The sequence below is a fragment of the Leuciscus leuciscus genome (genome assembly GCF_965113295.1).
Source record: "Leuciscus leuciscus genome assembly, chromosome: 11".
Lineage (NCBI taxonomy): Eukaryota > Metazoa > Chordata > Actinopteri > Cypriniformes > Leuciscidae > Leuciscus > Leuciscus leuciscus.
Window position 1 is genome coordinate 15,765,270 of NC_138735.1, and position 21,843 is coordinate 15,787,112.

Consider the following 21,843-nt stretch of genomic DNA (forward strand, 5'->3'; position numbering starts at 1 on the left):
CATATCACTTATTAATCATTTATGAACGTTTATTCATGTTTTGTAAATGATTAGTTCATCACTAATAACTACAAGTGACTTATAACTGAACGTTATTAAGATATTAACCATGGGAGAGTCTGCAGTGACTGTTAACTTTCTTTAAATCTCTTTAGTTAAACACAGTAATAACACTCAAGCTGAAGGTACAATTCATTTCTCACAGTTGTGGACAGAGAAAAAAAAATTGTTGTGTTTTTTTTGTTTGTTTTTTTTGGCACACAAGTATTTAGGTTATTTCCTGTTTGTGTCAGAGCTCCAGTGATGTCTGTGTTCCAGATCATGTCCTTCATCATCATCAGGTTTAACCCTGATAGAGATGATTCAAGAAAGACTGTGAGGATCACTGTCAAAGGTAAACGTCATCTCTATTGTCTTTAACATACAGGTTCTTATGCTTTCCTTCACTTGTAAGTCACTTGATACACTTAATAAATAAATACATTTAAATGTAAATATTATTCACATAATTAACTTACATCACTAAGAACAGCTTCTTAATTATGAGCTACAATCATTTATTTCTGTAGATTCACCACAACCTCCTGAACTGAAACCCACTGATCTGATAGTGATGGAGAACACAACAGTCAGTCTGAGCTGCTCTGCTGAAGCCCCCTGCCCCAAACAACCTCCTACAATATCCTGGTCCAACATCCCTGAATCTGCCCACATTACAACACAGTTACAGGAGAAACCTGATACAACCCAGTCAGTGTTTTCACACATGACCTTCAAAGCTTCATACATAGATCACAGAAAGAACATCTCCTGCAATGTTACATATCCAAGAAAAACATCTAAAGACTCATCTGTGGAGACCACCGTGATACTACAAGTCCGGTGTAAGTGATTAGACTGCTTACTTCCTTTAACATATAGCCCTGTGCGTGCTTAAATGCACAAAGTGCTGCTTAAACAGTATTTGGTGTTTTGCTTCCTGGAAATGTCTAATGCACAGGTGTTTTAATGCTTTTCCTATTTATGTGCTTGTGTTTCTGTCAAAGTTTCTCCAAAAGAAACTCGCATCACCGTCGATCCATCTGCTTCAGTCTCTGTTGGCACTAATGTGACTTTGACCTGCAAAAGCAAAGCCAGTCCATCAAGAGAAATGAACTACACCTGGTACAAACGTGGACAGGAGATTCCAATAGCTCAGGGAAAGCAGATTACCTTCGCTGGAACTCATAATAATACAGGATGGTATTCCTGCACTGCACTGAATAAACTTGGAAAACAGTCATCAGCAGAGATCCAGCTCACAGTTGAAGGTGAGTTTACACAGTCTACGTGTAAAGAACAAGGTCATTTACAGATTTAAGGCAATGAAGATTATACTGAAATACAACATTCTGGTGGAATTACAAGTGTTTCACATCCTATAGGACAAGATGGACATTTTATGCCTCTGATTGCTGGTTGTGTGGGAGGAATTGTGGCAGTTCTCACGCTCTCTGCTCTTGGGTTTTGTGCAAGGTAAATTAAGTAACACTTTCAGGTACTTAATCATCGCTGATGTCATTTTGAAAGAGCCAGTTTTAAGATGTACTCAGCATTGTGCTTGTGTTAGTTTAAGCCTCATTCACTGTTATGAGAGTTGCTAGTGTTTGACTTCATACAGTGATCAGATCAGCTATTAAAGCACTTCTGTTTAAGCAGCACTTTGTGCATTTAAGCACACACAGGGTATGTTAAAGGAAGTAAGCAGTCTAATCTCTTACACAGGACTTGTAGCGTTACAGTGGTTTCCACAGTTGAGTCTTTAGATGTTTTTCTTGGATATGTAACATTGCAGGAGATGTTCTTTCTGTGATCCATGTATGAAGCTTTGAAGGTCATGTGTGAAAACACTGACTGGGTTTTATCAGGTTTCTCCTGTAACTGTGTTGTAATGTGGGCAGATTCAGGGATGTTGGACCAGGATATTGTAGGAGGTTGTTTGGGGCAGGGGGCTTCAGCAGAGCAGCTCAGACTGACGTTCTCCATCACTTCTTTCAGATCAGTGGGTTTAAGTTCAGGAGATTGTGGTGAATCTACAGAAATAAATGATTGTAGCTCATCATTAAGAAGCTGTTCTTATGGTGCGTTCACACCGGACGCGAATAGCGCGTCAGGCGCGAGTGATTTAAATGTTAAGTCAATGCAAAGACGCGTTACGCGCGTAAAAAATTCCTGCGGCGCTAATGAGGCGTAGAGCGTGGCGCGGTAGACGCGAATACGCCTCATTTGCGCGTCAAGTTCGCGCGAATGGCGCGAATTGAGCGTCTGGCGCGTTAAGCGCGTTACGCGCGAATGTTTTATGTAGTGCTATTTGTGCATTCTCGTGTTTGACGCGAATTCGCGTCTGCCGCCCGAGTTGAAAAATCTGAACTTCTGCGTCAATTCGCGCCGCGTTAACCAATCAGGAGCCTGCTTGCTGCTGTCACGTGGTGAAGTGACAGTTTATAATGTTATTTTATGTTTGGCCTCAATAAATTATTTTGTAATATGACTAAAATGCTTGGTGTGCAAAGCAAATCTTTCACATAAAAACTCGATTTCAATATATGAGAGATACTCATTTTGTTTTGAATGCTATTTATTCCATATCTATTCTAGATTATATGAAACATTATTATTCTAATGTAAAGACAACAAACACAATTTAGTGTATAAAAACTAAAATAAATAAAAACTTTGTTAAAAAATCACAGGACAGGTTTCACTTTTGGAGGCTGGCTCCATTTATTATCAAAACAAAAATAAATGTTTAGGTGGGTGGGGGCGAGGGTGAACCTCGCGCCGGGCTGTAGAGCGCGGGCTCGACAGGCATAGACCACTCGAGGCCGAGGCCTTATACGGCCTACGCTGTCCTCGTCAGCGTCCTCACCGTTAGGTCCATCAAACCTAGCTCCTGGAGCAAATTGTGAAACTCCTGAAACCCTCCGGAGGGTCTGGTGGACCCGAGTACAGCGACGATGTCCCCTACGCAGCTGTTTCTGCTCTCCAGAGCATATACGAGCGGTGACTCTCTCGATTAATGCTTATGCTAATGCTCGATAAACATCTAAAAAAGATGGCCGCCAAAACTTTCACCTCTGACGCGCGTAAATTTCGCTTCAAACTTTTGTTTTTACGCGCGTTAGACACGCGAATTAACACAAAGTGGTCAAGCGTCAAACTAGACGCGGCAGGCGCGAATTTGACGCGCTATTCGCGTCCGGTGTGAACGCAGGTGCGTTCACACCGGACGCGAATAGCGCGTCAGGCGCGAGTGATTTCAATGTTAAGTCAATGCAAAGACGCGTTAAGGCCCTTTCACACCGGATGCGTAACGAAAAAGCGAAACGAAAAAGCGAATAGTACGTGTGCGAATAGTTCGCATCAAAACCATTCACATCAGCCGCGACGCGAATTTGCGACGTCTGTGACGTTCAGAGAGCTTCAACATTCCCAAACTTTCGCGCGAATCGCGCCGACAGCTGAGAAAACATGGACACTTCATCATCATCATCATCATCATCATCCAGTCATAGTCATAGCATCCAGTGAAGACGAGCTTTTCATTTTATTTAAAAGACAGAAAAGAAGGTTTTGGGTGCACCCAATCTTACAGAACAGAGAGTCTGAAGGGGAGTATGCTTATGTGCACAGTTTTTTTTTTTTGCGTCTTCAACTAAACACAGTGCATTTTGTAATGTAACTACACATTACATGTAACACACGAAGTAAGTAAGTTAAAAATCATTCGACTAGAAACTGTAGATATCACACAAAGAATGTATAGTATACTAAAAGCAGCCCTAAATAGTCTCACTACATTTTGTTACGTGTTTAAAGTAAACACGGTCTCTGTCTCTATCTTTGACGATAATAGTGTTAGCTTTCTATCCAAATGTAGTTTGGCCTGCTAGCCTACACAGCACAGGACTATATGACTAAAACTATCACACAACAAACTCACAGTCAAGATAACCGAGTTGGTTGGCAATGCTACGCCACACATTGTCTTTCAAATCGTTGTCCTTGTAGTATGTGATTGGCTGAAGCCTATTCTGTCGCCGCAAAAGTAAAAAAAAATCGACATCGAAGCGAATAAAATAAAAGTTGTTTTTTCGCCGCTGCGCATTCGCGTTCGGTGTGGAAGCACTCATTACACAAACAGCTGATCGAAAAATAAAACCATCGCGCGAATGATTCGTGCGTCAAAATCGCGTCCAGTGTGAAAGGGCCTTTACGCGCGTAAAAAATTCCTGCGGCGCGAATGGGGCGTAGAGCGTGGCGCGGTAGACGCGAATACGCCTCATTCGCGCGTCAAGTTCGCGCGAATAGCGCGAATTGAGCGTCTGGCGCGTTAAGCGCGTTACGCGCGAATGATTTTATTCGTGCTATTTGTGCATTCACGGGTTTGATGCGAATTCGCGTCTGCCGCCCGAGTTGAAAAATCTGAACTTCTGCGTCAATTCACGCCGCGTTAACCAATCAGGAGCCTGCTTGCTGCTGTCACGTGGTGAAGTGACAGTTTATAATGTTATTTTATGTTTGGCCTCAATAAATTATTTTGTAATATGACTAAAATGCACAACAAAGCAAATCTTTCACATAAAAACTCGATTTCAATATATGAGAGATACTCATTTTGTATTGAATGCTATTTATTCCATATCTATTCTAGATTATATGAAACATTATTATTCTAATGTAAAGACAACAAACACAATTTAGTGTATAAAAACAAAAATCACAGGACAGGTTTCACTTTTGGAGGCTGACTCCATTTATTATCAAAACAAAAATAAATGACAGATTAGGTGGGTGCGGGCGAGGGTGAACCTCGCGCCGGGCTGTAGAGCGCGGGCTCGTCAGGCAGCGACCACTCGAGGCCAAGGCCTCACGGCCTACGCTGTCCTCATCAGCGTCCTCACCGTTAGGTCCACCAAACCTAGCTCCTGGAGCAAATTGTGAAACTCCTGAAACCCTCTGGAGGGTCTGGTGGACCCGAGTACAGCGACGATGTCCCCTACGCAGCTGTTTCTGCTCTCCAGAGCATATACGAGCGATGACTCTCTCGATTAATGCTAACGCTAATGCTCGATAAACATCTAAAAAAGATGGCCGCCAAAACTTTCACCTCTGACGCGCGTAAATTTCGCTTCAAACTTTTGTTTTTACGCGCGTTAGACACGCGAATTAACACAAAGTGGTCAAGCGTCAAACTAGACGCGGCAGGCGCGAATTTGACGTGCTATTCGCGTCCGGTGTGAACGCACAGTAAGTGATGTTTGTTAATTAATTAAATACTATTTACATTTAAATGTATTCATTTATTAAAATGATCAAGTGACTTACAAGTCACTTGAGCAGTTTTCAGTTTAATTATTAATTTCCTCTCACAGGACCAGGATAAAGACACACAGAGGAGACATTGTTGGAGACAAAGATTCCTTGCATCAGGTTTTTGAACTTCCTCAAACACCAGTCAGTTCACACCACTGCACAAACAACCATTTTTAATAGATCATTGTCATTGCTATAAAGCAGATGCTCTCAATTCTGGTCCTGCACATTCTGTATGCCTCTCTTAATAATATCTTTCTAATGCACATCTAATAAATTCTATTTATTTTCAAATTAAATCGCATAGTTCAGTCATGAAACTCTAGATGGTGCAGGCTGATAGGTCCTTTACATGCAATTTCTAGCAAACACATAATTTACTACAGTAGCACAAACTGATTGGCCTTGAGCTTGCTCAACATATAAATAGTCTGGTTACACCTTATTTTGCAAGGTGGAAGTAAGCTATTTCCTGTGAATGTGCAAGACTTCTAATTCATAAATAGCTAGAAGAATAACAAAGTGCAGTAAACGGTAAATGTTTTATTCATATATAGCATGTCTATGTATCTATTAGCAGTAGCAAGTCCATACTCTACAGAAGCAGCAGCGTGCTTAGCAGTTCTAGTCAGTTAAAACCAAATACATGAACATAGTCATAACCATTAACTATTCCTAGAGCTGTCATGTTTGAAATGCTGGTATATTATACACCAAATGTTTTTGTTTTAATTTTTAGGCACAGGACGAAACTATTGACAGGAATTCCATATACGATGATGTCCACACCGTAACCACCCAGGACAACAAGATCTCTGATGATTATAGTGTGTGTGAGTTCATTACTCAGTCCGACCACAATAGAGGAAAAGACCAAACTGAAGAAGACAACCATGAAAGAGGTTCAGATGTAGTATATGCTCAGGTCCACATGATACACAAAAAACCAAAAGCCATTAGTGTTGTGCCAGAGAACATTTATGCTCAGGTGAAAAAATTATTTTTTACATCTCATAGCAAAAAAAATACAGTTTTATTTCTTTATGCTTATATATGCTGCTATATGTCTTCTCATGTGAACAAATATATTCCTCTTTTAGCTTTAGATTTTCTGATGAATAAAAGTATATCATTAAAAACAATGAGTGACTGCATTTCTCTCTATTTTCATGGGGTGGGGGTGGGGTGTTCTGTTGTTGCATTTCTTGAATTATACTTCCTACTAGTAGAGATGTGCTATATAGGCCTATTTTAGAAAGGCTTTTTTTTTATTTTTAACTGTTAACGTCCTATTAGTGCAATCAGTCAGTCAATTATAGTTAATTCATAGTCAAAGAAGATAAAAAAAATTATGCATAACAGCCTACTTGTACAATTGGTTAACATAGGCTACTTCTGTGGTTTAAGACTGCTAGCTAAAAATAAACGGAGAGGAAAATCCTCTTTACTGGAGAAATCATACAGATGTAAGCTATGTGGTAAGTTAGAACAGAGAGAGTAAGTTTTCACTATTTAGACTTTAGTCATGATTAAAAATGTGTTCTTCAGTACGTTTATGTGAGGCTGCCTGACCTGTAGATGTTGCAAGCTAGCTAAAATCGTAAGCATGTAGCAGTAGCACGCCGTTACTCTAAAAGTGCATGAAAAGTGCATTTTACAAAATTCTTTTACAAAGGCTTAGCCCCCCTATATTTCCCCAGAAAAAAAAACGTCCTGTTTGATGACATTACACTGGGGTGTTTTGCAATGTCACGTCATGAAACATGTTAAAAGGCTGTTGCCACAAAGAGGACAGTTTTAGGTTCTGCTTCTTATAAGGGAAACTACTTTGCTGAGGTAAGAATTTTTACAGATTTTAATCTTTTACCTCTCTTTCGCACACAATACATTTTTATGTCTTATGTGGGCTATAATTTGATCACCAACATGTTCATTATTTCACAGTTTAGCTACACATTATCTGTAAATAGCAGAAACAGTGAGATCTGAGTTGCTATAGTGGTGAGAGTTTGCAGTAGTAGACTGTGAGTTCCTGTGAGATTTACTGAAGTAAGTTAATAAAAAAAAAAATTTGTTTGTGACAATGAGGAAATAATTTGGTATAATTTTTTTATTTATTTTTATTTTTTATTTGTATTTTTTTCATTTATGAAGTTATTTGAATAAAAATCATTTATGTTTGTCTGCAGCTCAAATGTATCACTTTTGCTCATGTAACCAAATGTAGTCAGGCTGATGGAGTCAGATCACATATATAGTAATAAATTGTAATTTTGATGTTACGACATAAAGCATTTTTTTTTTATCTTATTCAACATGAATATTTACAGTGGATGAATAAAAGAAGTTAACAATCAATACAACAGAATACATGTATCTGTGAGTCTAGCGTGAAAATATAGTAACTCATTGTTCTATATCATCATTGAAATGAACAAATGTTGTATGTGTGATGAAGTGTAACTGTGATGGTGTTGTGGACTAATTTGTCATTATTGTTGAGTCCAATGTCATCCTCGCCACAAACCCTGATGGCAGGAATCCAGATCACTTCCTTCATTTTCATAAGCTCTGTATTGATACATACTTGCTCAGGTAGGTAGATCTTTGTTGTCGTTATGAATGAGGATGAGTCTTATTATAATGTGCATTGATAGAAATTTAAACCCAAATGCTCAAATTGCTAGCTTGACTAATGTGTTTTTATGTTTCAGCTGATAATATCTACTCTGCAGAGATGCCTGAGACAGTAACAGCTCTGACAGGCTCTTGTGTGCAGATTCCTTGTAAATTCACCATCTCCAATTTTGAGGATAAATGTAATAAGGCAAAATCTATGAATGGGATCTGGCTAAAAAATAAATCAAAGTTTGCTGATAAAGACAGTTTCATAGCTTTTAATAGCAGCAAAAACATCATAAGAGGATTTAGTGACATACTGTACAGATGACTGGAAATCTCAGTGAGAGGAACTGCACAACTGTCTTCTATAACATCATGATGAATCATTCAGATCTTTACTACTTCAGACTGGAAATGGAGCCAAATGTGTTCAGAGCAACGTTTAACCCCGATAGAGATGATTCAAGAAAGACTGTGAGGATCACTGTCAAAGGTAAATGTCATCTCTATTGTCTTTAACATACAGGTTCTTTTGCTTTCCTTCACTTGTGAGTCACTTGATAAATTTAATAAATAAATACATTTAAATGTTAATATTATTTACATAATTAACTTACATCACTAAGAACAGCTTCTTAATGATGAGCTACAATCATTTATTTCTGTAGATTCACCACAACCTCCTGAACTGAAACCCACTGATCTGAAAGTGATGGAGAACACAACAGTCAGTCTGAGCTGCTCTGCTGAAGCCCCCTGCCCCAAACAACCTCCTACAATATCCTGGTCCAACATCCCTGAATCTGCCCACAATACAACACAGTTACAGGAGAAACCTGATAAAACCCAGTCAGTGTTTTCACACATGACCTTCAAAGCTTCATACATGGATCACAGAAAGAACATCTCCTGCAATGTTACATATCCAAGAAAAACATCTAAAGACTCATCTGTGGAGACCACCGTGACGCTACAAGTCCTGTGTAAGAGATTAGACTGCTTACTTCCTTTAACATACCCTGTGCGTATTTAAATGCACAAAGTGCTGCTTAAACAGAATTTGTTTAGATTCCTAGAAATGTCTAATGCACAGGTGTTTTACTGCTTTTCCTATTTATGTGCTTGTGTTTCTGTCAAAGTTTCTCCAAAAGAAACTCGCATCACCGTCGATCCATCTGCTTCAGTCTCTGTTAACACTAATGTGACTTTGACCTGCAAAAGCAAAGCCAGTCCATCAAGAGAAATGAACTACATCTGGTACAAACGTGAACAAGAGATGCCAATAGCTCAGGGAAAGCAGATTACCTTCACTGGAACTCATAATAATACAGGATGGTATTCCTGCACTGCACAGAATGAACATGGACAACAGTCATTAGCCAACCCGGTATCACGCCAAAACGTGTATTATACACGCTGGTCCACTAGCGGATGTGTGTCAATGTCACGCTTTGCCTCCTCTAGGCATGAAAATGACACGCGTGAATGAAGGTTGAGTACCAGCAGGGGGCGATCATTTCCTCAATGCCAACAACTCCCCACGGACCAAATTCCCACGTCGATCCTGAATGGGGCGATCCTGAAATATCGTGGCAGTAAAGGCTTTTACATTGTTACAAAAATATATACAGTATATTTCATGTAAATGCTGTTCTAATAATTATGATGCTGAAAATTTAGCTTTGATCACAGGAATAAATTACATTTTAACATATTCAAATAGAAAACAGATCGCCTATTTTAAATTGCAATAATATTTCACAATATTTGTTTTTACAAAGATTTACTGTATTTTTGATCAAATACCCCAAACTTACCGACCCCAAACTTTTGAACAGTAGCGCACATGTAACATTTACTATAATTATTCTAGTTTGTGACATTAAATTTATTTTGATTGATTCTTAAAGTTCAAATGGATTGTGTTATGTTCTGTAATTGTTGTTAATAAATCTGTCAGAAGAAAATGTGCAAAAGTTTTACCTATTGGGGTACAACAGTGGCAGTCTTTAAAAAAATTAACTATGGTTTTACTACGGTAACCATATACACGACTAATTACAGTTGCATCAAGAGCACAAATCACAAAATCTTTTAGTGGTCATGAAAAAGTATTCAGATTTAGCATATTAATGATACATTCACCTCATATATCACGACACACTGCTTCTGTTCATGAATGCAGTTTACATGCTGAATATGCATTGTGCAATAACAGAATCACAGTTATCTTCTTTATTTTGTTACAGTTCTGCATGTATAATATGACAAATCCAGGAAGCCTTGCTGCAAGAGAATTAACTATGTTTTTGGTTTCCTTTGTCCAACAGCTTCTGTTTTTACCCACCAACCTTCCCTGTTACTGCCACCTGTATCTCTTTATAAGAAAACCAACGGCTCTTTTAAGAGCCACTTATATACTCCTCTTACTGCCTCTCTCTCTCACACACTCTCTCTATTCCTCTCTCTCACTCTTACTTTCTCTCTCGCTCCCTATACTCTGTCCTCAATTCTTTTTGTCTGACCGTGTTTTTATCTTCTTTTCCAGTATAGTATCTTTTAAATGGCTGCTCAACAAGACAGAGGGAGAGCAGATGATGCTATTTTCATTGCAGACATGCTTCTTGCTCAAACCAAAGTGAGTATTATTATTTAAAAAAATTTGAGACAGTCATCTTTCCAGTATTGGTAATAATACTAAAGAGTGGGAATTAGAGCGCAAAATTTGAATGAACTGCTCAGGAGTTCGCTGTATTTCAGTGTTATCATACAATGCTCACTTTCTGTCATGCAAGGCAAAGAAAGCGAAGGGCAAAGCAACATCTGCTAAAGGCAGTAAATTGAATGTCCGATGGGTGGAGAAACACGAAAACATGCTTCAGCTACAGGTCGTCCATGTCTTCCAAGATTATTTGTGATTACCCACCCAATCTTTCTTAACTAAGTATAACTGTGCCCATTGTATACAGAATTCAGCTTGTTATTTGTTATGTAATATATAAGCACAGTTTATAAGGGCTTTATTTGGCAAAATGTCTTTCCATAAACACAATTAAAACTTTGTTTCAGGGATTGAAGGCAGCACACAGTGAGCACTTGATACATAAATTACAGTATGCATTATGGGTGAATTATTCCTTTAAGGATAACCAGGTTCTGCCATTAGCAGGCTAAAGTCGCTGAATGACTTGTACAGTCAGTTTGGAATAATGTCATCACAGTGAAGTCATCACAGCTCAAAATAGCCTATCATTCCACAACTAGACTAGAATAGACAGTTGATCTTGCAAAATCAATTTCCATCGAAGTGTCTATGGGAAGTAGGGTTGCAAGAAATTGACAAAATGTGATATTGGAATATTGATCATGAATATTGTGATAACGATATTAATTTAGATATTCTTAAACATATGTAAAAACACAAAAGTTGATTGGCCCCATTCTGATATTTTTCGCCTTCGATCTCCATTTTTTCGTTGTCTCCCAGAGTCACACTTATCTTCTTTTCTGTTATTTCTTTTCTTTTGCTCCTCTGACTCTCTTCTCTCTCTCTCCCTCTTCACTCACACACTGTCGAAGTATGCACACACATCATGTGGTGTTCTATTTGATTATATTTTTAAATGTAATTTATTTCTGTGATCAAAGCTGAATTTTCAGCATCATTACTCCAGTCTTCAGTGTCACATGATCCTTCAGAAATCATTCTAATATGATGATTTGATTTGATTTGATTTGATGATTTCAAGAAACATTTATATATATATATGCATTTGGCAGAAGCTTTTATCCAAAGCAACTTACAGTGCACTTACAGGGACAATCCCCCTGGAGCCCCTGGAGTAAAGTGCCTTGCTCACGGACACACTGTGTAATTTATTATTATTATCAATGTTGAAAACAGTTGTGTAATTCTTTTTTTTAGGATTATAATAATAATAAATGTTTCTGGACTCTGAATTTGTTTACAGTTTCACATTACACAAAGTAAGAGTATGGTTTTGTGGGGCTTACAACTTATTTTCAATACTCTTCATATTGCTCCTTTTATGCTTACCTTTTTCAAGAGAAACTGGGGAGGCTGCTGAAGGTCCTTCTGGGGAGTGGGGTCTTTTCCCCAGGTTCTGGGATTGCTGCTGTGGCTGTACTGAGGGTGCTAAAAGGGACACTGACTGTCCAATTGTGGAATCCAAAGTGCTGCTGGGGGTCCCGTTGGGTCCGTGTACTTTTTGATCATTTCATTTCCTGTTTGGAATGGAATAACGAGAAATGAAAACCAGCTCGTTTATTCGTTTTTTAGTTTAGTTTAAAAAACGAAAAATGAGATTTTGGCTCGATTTTTCATTTTTCGTTTATGGTTTACAAGTCGGTTTATGGTTTACAAGTCGGTTTATGGGTTCCATATTTCATTTGCACACGTGGGCACCGCTGAAACTCCCCTTTTATTTGATTGGTCAAACCGCTCCGCCTTCAGTAAACTACTAGCTTTTCTTTCTGTCAGGCAGAATAAGAGTCAGTACGAGTGCGGCACTGACAAATGCACTTTAATAAAATAATGTCTGAAACCACCACTCACTGTTAACTACACACAATATTTGAAGCAGAAATATGTTGCTGGTCACGTAATTCGTGCTGCTGCGACTTGCAAGCAACCCCATTCATTTGAGCCACAGTATATGACAGATTATATTAGCATATTTCCCATTGATAAATACAGTGCAAATAGTTCCGTCTCTTTGGATAAAAGTGAAGTGGAAATAAAAATCAATAATAGGCTGAACTGTACCATGATAATATGACCGTAACATTTATCACTCTAGTCTTTTATTTACATCAAAAGGCAGGTAGGCGTGTGTGACAGCCTATGGGCTATAAATAATTTAGAAAATTTAATAGAAATAAAGTTTATATTTTTGAATATAAGCATGTGGAGCCTACTCAGTTCACATGAAAAGAAAGAGACAGAAAAGAGAGAAGCCAGAATCAGTGAACGTAAATTACTGACAAAATTACCAGGTTTGAGATTAATTGTTATTATTATTATGAGAAATTGACTCCGCCTAGAACTTTGATGCTTCACCAAACTCAGCTCAGACCCTCAGACTGGTCTGACTTGCTTATATCTTTTCTAACTGGTCAGACTTACTTTCCCAAAAAAATCCATCGACTTGAGTTATCTGAGCAATGAAGGCCGTAATACTTAATGCTGTCCACTAGAGGGGGCGACAGGATAATAAGTGTTCTCTTACGAGAGGTCTCTCGTACTGCGTAAGATATCTTACGCTAGGGGAAAATCCTTTTCCGCGAGATATTGAAGCCAAAAATTATCCTTAATTTTGTAATAATGCAAAACGCGTTGCAGCAGCAATGCAGACATAGGCGAGACAGCTCGCGCGCCTATTGGCTGCTCTGCGGCAACTGCAGCAGCCTATCGAGCGAGGCCTGGCGTGACGTCAGACCCAATCAGGGCACTTCGCGCCCGCTGCGTCACGTCCCGCCGAAATGGGCGTGGTCTAGGCCTATAAATATCGCTCGCAGGCAGCTATTATCTGATTTTTCATCCTTCAAGCGAAGCACACGCATCGCTGGAGCTGGATTAGAAGCCGCGCCGTCGAGAGAGAGCACCTTCAGCGGGACAAGTCACTGAAGTCGCTGGCCGCGCCGCCTTCCTGCCTTCCTGCTGCGCTTTCCGCCGCTTATATCCTTCTCTTTTATTACACTGTATTTCTGTGTGTGTGTGTCGCCGCCGCGACACACTTTCTAAAAGAGCTAGCGTCTTTTTAAAGATGCCTTCCTGCGGCTCGTGCAGAGCCACACTCAGCGACGGGGACCGCCACGTGATCTGCGTTTCCTGCCTGGGTGAGGAACATGCAGCTCTCGCGCTCGCTGACGGCGGATACCCTCACTGCGAGCTGATGGCAATGGCGACTCTGAGGACTCGCCTAGCCGTCTTCACTGAGACTGCTCCCCCGCCCGCCGCGGCGTCGCGCCGTAAAAAGCGCCGTGCCCAGCGGGCCCCGGAACCCTCCCTCAGCCGCCAAAGCTTGCCGGTTCGCCCGCTTGCTTCCCCGGCTTCTTCTGTTTCGCTTCCTGACGGACAGCGGCCGCCGTCTGCCGCCGCTTCCGTTGATATCGCGGATGAGGAAGCCCTGCTGGGAGAGGATGATTCCTGCTCTATCCTGGCGTCAGGCAGTGAGGATTGGGCGGGCTCCGAGGACCCCGCACCCCCTGCCCGCACGTCGTCAGGCAAGAGAGCTTCCATTGAGATGGAACTCATGCGAGTACTCGCACAGGCCGCGGCGAGCCTCGGCCTCGAGTGGTCTTCGCCTGAGCAGCCCGCTCACAACCGGCTAGATGGATTTTTCCTGCCTGGGGAGCGCGCTTCGCCTGCGTCCAGACCGGCGCCCTTTCTTCCTGAGTTACACGAAGAAGTCGCCAAGTCCTGGAGCGCCCCCTATTCTGCTAGAGTGCGTCCTGCTGTTTCTTTGGCATTCTCCGCCGTTGACGATGCCAAGAACAAAGGATACCTCTCGCTGCCGCCGGTTGAAGAGGCGATAGCGGCCCACTTATGCCCGCCCTCCGCTGGACGGCGCGCTAAGCCGGCCCTGCCCTCTAAAGCTTGCCGCACGACGTCAAGCCTGCTCCGCCGCGCTTTCTCCGCCGCCGGGCAAGCTGCGTCAGCGTTGCACACCATGGCAACGCTCCAGATCTTCCAGGCCGATCTCCTCCGTAAGCTGGATGAGGAAGGACCTGACGCGATCTGCGTGCCGGACTTAAGGAGTGCCACGGACCTCGCTCTTCGTGCTACTAAGTCCGCAGCACAAGCCATTGGACGGACTATGGCTTCTCTCACCGTGTCTGAGAGACATCTTTGGCTGACGCTCTCGGAAATGGCCGAGTCTGAACGCACCGCGTTCCTCGACGCCCCGCTTTCCGCCACAGGCCTCTTTGGATCCTCCGTCAAGGATTTCGCGGAGAGATTCGCAGAGGTACAGAAAGCGTCTCAGGCTATGAAGCACTTCCTCCCGAAGCGCTCCAGCTCTGCAGCAGGCCGTGCGAAACCGTCTGCTCAAAGCTCACAGCCACAGCCACCGTCCACTGCCTCCACTTCACAGCGCCGCCAGGCCAGAAGCGCGAGACCGCGCTCCCGCTCATCCGGTCGCCGCCCCGCAGGACGTGGCTCGCGACCTAGGATCACGGTGAAGCCCGAGGCCCCGAAGTCGTCCTAGCACAGCTAGGAAAACGACGGTGTTCCAGTCCCGCTGCAGCCGGACTCACACCAAAGCTATTCGCTCGTCCAGTTCCAGAAAATGTGACTGTTCCAGTGTTTTCTGCAGCCAACAAGTCGGTTCTGTCACCCGCTTGCCTGCACACAAATGCCGTTTTCACGGCTACCCAGATAAATCCCCAAAAGAGTGTATTTTCTGGTGTCCCGGCCACGGCCGATGGTGTTTCATGTGTAGTAAGAATGCCCACTGCCCAGTGCCCATCCCTACACACAAGCACAGCCTGTCACACAGGGCTCGCGCACATAAAACCGACTCAGATCGGTTGCGCTTCAAACATGGTGAACGTGCCCACTACCCAGTGCCCACTAACACCACGTTATGCATGTCTCACGGTTTCTGTAAAAACGAAACCAACGTGCACTCGCTTCACGCAAGCGAACGATGCTTTCGGTGTGATAAATGTGCCCGCTGTCCCGCGCCCACATCCACACATAGACATGACAGTTCCCACGGGAACCGCCCAGCCCTCCCCCTCGCGGTTAACCACCGCAGAGGAGTCGAGCGCGGGCAATCTGCCCGCTGTCATCAGCGCGCCCCATGCCTCAAATGTCACGAGCGACACGCTTGTGTTACAGCACACCGAAGCTTCTCCATCGCTGAGCGAGCGGAGCGCGCTTCGTATTCAAACCCTAGCTATCCATGCAGACGCATGGGCAAAGCTACCCGGGGTTTCGAAGTGGGTGCTGAACATTATAGAAAGAGGCTATTCGCTGCAGTTTCGCCGACGCCCTCGCCGCTATGTGGCGCGCGTCGAGACCACGGTAAAAACAGAAGTAGCACATCTACTTCGAGCCGAAGTGACGAAACTATTGAGCAAAGGGGCCATAGAGCCTCTCTCTCAAGATCAGAGCGAAGGAGGGCTATACAGCAGATACTTCCTGGTACCGAAAAAAGACGGGGGTCTCAGACCCATACTAGATCTAAGGCAACTGAACAAAGTGCTTGTGAAGCGACAGTTCAGGATGCTCACGACCAGGCAAATCCTTGTGCAGATTCGCCAAGGAGATTGGTTTGTGTCAATAGATCTGAAAGACGCGTATTTTCAAATACAGATAGCGTCACGTCACAGGCGATATTTGAGATTCGCCTTCGAGGGCCAGGCATATCAGTACACAGTCCTGCCGTTCGGCTTGTCCCTAGCACCCCGTACATTTACGAAGTGCATGGATGCGGCGCTCGCACCCCTCAGAATGAGAGGCATGCGAGTGCTGAACTATTTGGACGATTGGCTGATTCTAGCGCAATCTTGCGCAGTGCTCATAGAACACACGACCATTTTACTCGATCACCTCGAGGATTTGGGTCTGAGTGTCAATTGGGCGAAGAGCTCCCTGTCACCCAGTCAGAAAATATCTTTCCTGGGCACAGAACTGGACTCACTATCCATGATAGCGCGACTATCACAACAGCGCGCGGTAGACATTCGACGCACAGCGAACTCTTTTCGCTGCGGCGCGTCTGTCCCGCTCAAGAGATTTCAGAAGATGCTAGGTCTCATGGCCTCAGCATCGTCAGTGCTCCAGCTGGGTCTGCTCCGCATGCGCCCGCTGCAGTTTTGGCTGAAAGCGCGAGTCCCACGCGAAGCGTGGGCACCCGGTTTGCTTCGCCTCAGGGTCAATCAGAAATGCGTTACAGCTCTGAAACCCTGGAAAGCGAACGACTGGTACCAATCAGGTGTAAGCCTGGGGACTTCCTCGAGGGTGAAGGTGGTGTCCACGGACGCGTCCACCTCGGGATGGGGAGCGCTGCTCGAGGGCAGACCGTTCTTCGGCCAGTGGTCAGAACGGGAGAAGCTCCTGCACATAAACTGCCTCGAAATGCTGGCAGTAGACAACGCGCTGACGCGTTTTTGTCCCCAAATAAAAGGTCACCACGTCTTGGTCCGTTCGGACAACATGTCTGTGGTGGCATCAGATCCGAGAAACTGTACAGGCTGGCAGAACGCCTCCTGGTATGGGCTCAGTGCAACCTGCGCTCGCTCAGAGCAGCGCATGTGCCAGGGATCATGAATATAGGACCAGACAGACTGTCCAGGAACAATGTTCCGGCAGGCGAATGGTCCCTACACCCACAGACAGTCCAACTGCTGTGGAAGAAATTTGGCAGAGCGAAAGTGGACCTGTTTGCGTCTCAAGAAAACGCTCACTGTCAAGAATTTTTCTCCAAGAGCAGGAGCGCGCTGGCCAATGTGTGGCCCCGCCGCCCGCTCTATGCTTTTCCCCCCGTCTCTCTCCTGCCTCAGGTGATAGAACGGATCAGGGAAGAAGGATGCTCAGTACTGCTGGTAGCACCGTTCTGGAAAAACCAACCTTGGTTCCCAGCCGTGATGCAGTTAGCAAGTACTGCCCCGTGGCCAGTACCAATGAGGAGAGATCTCCTCTCACAGGCCCGCGGCTCGATCTGGCATCCTCACCCGGAACTATGGTCCCTTCATGTCTGGGCCATCAACGGGTACATGTTGGACTCCCTAAAGGAGTATTAAACACGATCACGCAGGCTAGAGCTCCGTCTACAAGACGACTCTATTCTTCGAAATGGTCGGTGTTTTCGGGCTGGTGCACAGCCCGTGGTGTGTCACCCACAAACTGTGGTGTGACGGAGGTGCTTTCCTTCCTACAAGAGCTGTTGGATGGGGGCAGGGCCCCCTCCACGCTCAAAGTCTATGTGGCGGCTATAGCAGCGTTCTCAGAAACAACGCTTGGTCAGTCAATAGGAAGGAACGATTTAGTCATCCGCTTCCTTAGAGGAGCTAAGAGACTGAATCCTCCCAGACCTCCCTCAGTCCCCGTATGGGACCTTTCTACGGTTCTGGAAGCCATGAAAGGTGCGCCATTTGAGCCTTTACAGTCAATCGATTTGAAACACCTGTCTTTCAAGACGGCGTTTTTGCTGGCTCTCGCTTCAGTGAAACCTAAGCACGGTTATGTTCCAAAATCCCTCAACACACCGTTTAGGGCGCAGGTTATCTCCCTGTCAGCCCTACCGGTCCCTGATGAGGAAAGAGACGCGAGCCTCCTTTGCCCAGTCAGGGCATTACGAGCTTATGTGTCTCGCTCGTCTGTTTTCAGACAGACGGAGCAGCTCTTTGTTTCGTTTAGCGGACGTTCTAAGGGACTAGCCGCGTCGAAACAGAGCCTATCCAGATGGATAGTTGATGCTATAGCGCTGGCATACGCCTCCAAGGGCATGCAGTGCCCTTTAGGTGTCAGAGCGCACTCCACGAGAGGCATGGCCTCCTCGTGGGCCTGGTCAAGTGGGATTGCCTTGCAAGATATTTGTATGGCGGCAGGCTGGGCCTCCCCGTCTACATTTATAAGGTTTTATAACCTAGAGGTTCCCGCCCTGCAGGCCAGGCTGCTGTCGGTCTAAACTACCAGTATTATCTGACCTGATGCGATCAGCTCAGAATGCTGCGTCTGCTGAGCACAGCTCAATGTTCGACAGTATAAAGCTGGGCAAACTGTGTAAGACCCACTTTTTCCCCATCAGTTCAGGCCGTACCCCGCCCTGTCTGTATGATGAAATTCGCGTCCCATCGACGCTACTATATGTGGAAAAGTGAGGCTTCACCCCTCCCTCTTCCCGGACTCCCTGTGAGTTCCCTGAGTGATTGTGCACTATATGTACCCCGGGCTTTCGCCCTTGGGTCTTTGGTGTCAGATCTCAGCATGCACGGCGTTTTACATTGGGTCCCCTAGCGTAAGATATCTTACGCAGTACGAGAGACCTCTCGTAAGAGAACGTACTCGGTTACTAACGTAACCTCGGTTCTCTCTAGAAGAGGGAACGAGTACTGCGTATCTTGCCGTGCATGCACACGCTCTGGTTGCTTCGATGATGAAAAACCAGATAATAGCTGCCTGCGAGCGATATTTATAGGCCTAGACCACGCCCATTTCGGCGGGACGTGACGCAGCGGGCGCGAAGTGCCCTGATTGGGTCTGACGTCACGCCAGGCCTCGCTCGATAGGCTGCTGCAGTTGCCGCAGAGCAGCCAATAGGCGCGCGAGCTGTCTCGCCTATGTCTGCATTGCTGCTGCAACGCGTTTTGCATTATTACAAAATTAAGGATCATTTTTGGCTTCAATATCTCGCGGAAAAGGATTTTCCCCTAGCGTAAGATATCTTACGCAGGACTCGTTCCCTCTTCTAGAGAGAACCGAGGTTACGTTAGTAACCGAGTACGTTTTCTACTCTCTTTCCCTGTTTGCATCAGTTTAAATGACAAATAAATGCATGAATTTCATTCATAAATAGGCCATTTCTGTGTATCCACTCTCTAGTTTATTTTAAGATATTGTTATTCACACTGGTTTTTGCATTTAATGTTTGTCCATCCAGAACTTTTATTTGTCATGAGCTCTGTAGCCTACTAAAAAAAATATATGATTCAACAACACAAACTCTGTTTTTACTCAGCAAATTTGTTTTTCTTTCAAGTAAGCTATAGCCTACAAGTTATCCTGCTTTTTGCCATGGCTTGCTAGCCTGGAAATCCAGACCTAAATCTAAAAGATTAATGGTCTGGTGTCGGTCAATGAAAATCAGCTTGAGGGGCGGCACCAAGCATGCATTTGAAAATCTCACAGCATGCAATTGGATAACACTACGACCAATCACAACAATAAACCCCATACGCTTAGCTACCAGCAGAGCTAAAGTGGTAGATTACTTCCGGTCGGCAAAACAGCAAAAACATCCTTCTTGCAAAGGAACGATTCGAGCGCCGTCTTCTGTTCCTCTTTTGGGAAAAAGCCAAGTCTAACTCGTTCATTGTAGCGGCCAAAGCCGTTTCAAACAACTGCTATTCATCCATAGACTGTAAAAAATTATGCAGGAGGGTGTTAAATTCAACCTGTGCAAATCAGTTATATTTTACTTAAAGGTATAGCGGAGGATGTTTTACTTCCTGGTGGGTAACCTATACTATTGGTCCTCCTAATTGTCAATCATTCTGGTGAATCAATCAAACTTTTCAAAAAGTGGAGAGGGCGGGTCTTATCTAAGGGGCTGTTTACACCTTGCCACTTCATGCGTTTTCTCAGATCGGATAGCTATCTGATTTATCAAAACGATTCCATTTACACCTGGTCACATAAATGTGTTTTTGCGAAACGGATTTAAATCCGATCTTCAATTCTCGCGCTATATGCAGATTTAATGGAGTGCACGTCAGTCACCGAAAGCAACAGATATGAGCTGCATTTTATTGATCATCAGCTAAAATTTCAAAATCAAAGACCGCAATAAGAGAGAGCAGTAACAGCCCTGGTAAGATCATTTCGTTTCTTTACTTTTAATGATTGTGTGTTAAGCGTCTGCGACTTACTTTCACTTTGATTTGCGATAGTTTGCACGTTGGTTTAATGAGTAGATGCTCAGCTTCTCATCTGCGGTGATGCGTGTTGCAGTAGCGTCGTCATATCTGGCTATAACATTACATATAGACTATAACACGCTCTCACATGCTTATTTTTTTAGCATTTTTGGGAGGAGTACAATTTACATATGTGGTTTCAACAACCAGATGCATTTACACTTGTCCAGTTTCGTCTGGAATGCGTCCCAGACCACCTCCTGAAGTGGTTTGAGCGATCGGATTCAAATGCGTCTGGAATGCGTTTCGGAGGGCATTTACACCTGGTCTTTTCACGATCGGATAGCTATCCGATATGAGAAAACGCATGAAGTGGCCAGGTGTAAACAGCCCCTAAAATTTGGAAAGATCCTCCGCTATACCTTTAAGTATATTAGTTAGCAAGAAAAATATATTAAAATGGGTACATTCTAACTACACTACCTATTTTTTATCAGTAATATCGGCAACCTTAAAATAATGAGTAAAACATACCCCAATTTATTAGTTCAGTGGTCGCAAATTGCACATGCGCCAACTTCAACGCTCAGGCGGGAAGCTTTGAGCTCAAGGTAAGTTTTGTTTTGTTTGTTATTGTTGTTGTTTATCGTGTTGATATAACATAACGCATATGTTAACTTATTAAGATTTACTGTACCAAAAGATTTGTGTAATGTGCTTGCTTCTGTGTCGGCGCGGCCATAGACAGTATGGGCGCGGCGCCACAACCATAGCTGAGGATGGTCGATTTCGCGTAGTTCCAGGGTCATATACACCTGCAAATGCGAGTAAAAATCTACATTCATGAGTAAAATATTAGTGTTATGTACATGGCTGAAATTAGTGAACAAAGAGCAGCGCGCATTGCGTCTGTGTGTTTGACAGAGAGACTGTTGACGTCCTGGGGACAGGGTAACGTTAGGCGATCAAGGCAGAGTAAAACTGTTTATGGTTTGCTGGATAATTAATTTTAAGGTTTCCTTGCATTTATATGATGATCTCTGTGTTAGAAGGGATCAAATCATAAAGTACTTTTATTATTGTTATTTTTTTACGGAGATATGATAATTATTGTGTGCATTTAAGACCTTCTTTTATCTTCAGAACACAAATAAAGATATTTATAATGAAATCTGAGAGATTTCTCTCTCTCCATTGACAGTCTACAACCACCCCATTGACTCTTCAAAAAGTTCATGAAGAGATTGTTAAACGAATCCA

At 43.5% G+C, this 21,843-nt stretch overlaps 2 protein-coding genes across 2 annotated transcripts in view; both read left to right on the forward strand.

The window, feature by feature from the left end:
* Positions 1-303: 303 nt before the first annotated feature.
* LOC309508788 (uncharacterized protein) lies at positions 304-6,933 on the forward strand (the record flags this gene model as incomplete). Its single annotated transcript, XM_082183259.1, has 7 exons — positions 304-394; positions 570-884; positions 1,047-1,310; positions 1,425-1,515; positions 5,415-5,496; positions 6,095-6,430; positions 6,904-6,933. The coding sequence occupies 7 exons, from the start codon at positions 304-306 to the stop codon at positions 6,931-6,933; spliced, it is 1,209 nt and encodes a 402-aa protein (XP_082039385.1).
* The window catches only part of LOC309509900 (sialic acid-binding Ig-like lectin 13), a 94,963-nt gene continuing 79,771 nt past the window's right edge, over positions 6,652-21,843 (forward strand). Inside the window, exon 1 of the mRNA XM_082184884.1 lies at positions 6,652-7,950. Coding sequence (XP_082041010.1) covers positions 7,824-7,950 — 127 coding nt within the window. The 5' untranslated portion in view covers positions 6,652-7,823. The remainder of the gene's footprint in view (positions 7,951-21,843) is intronic.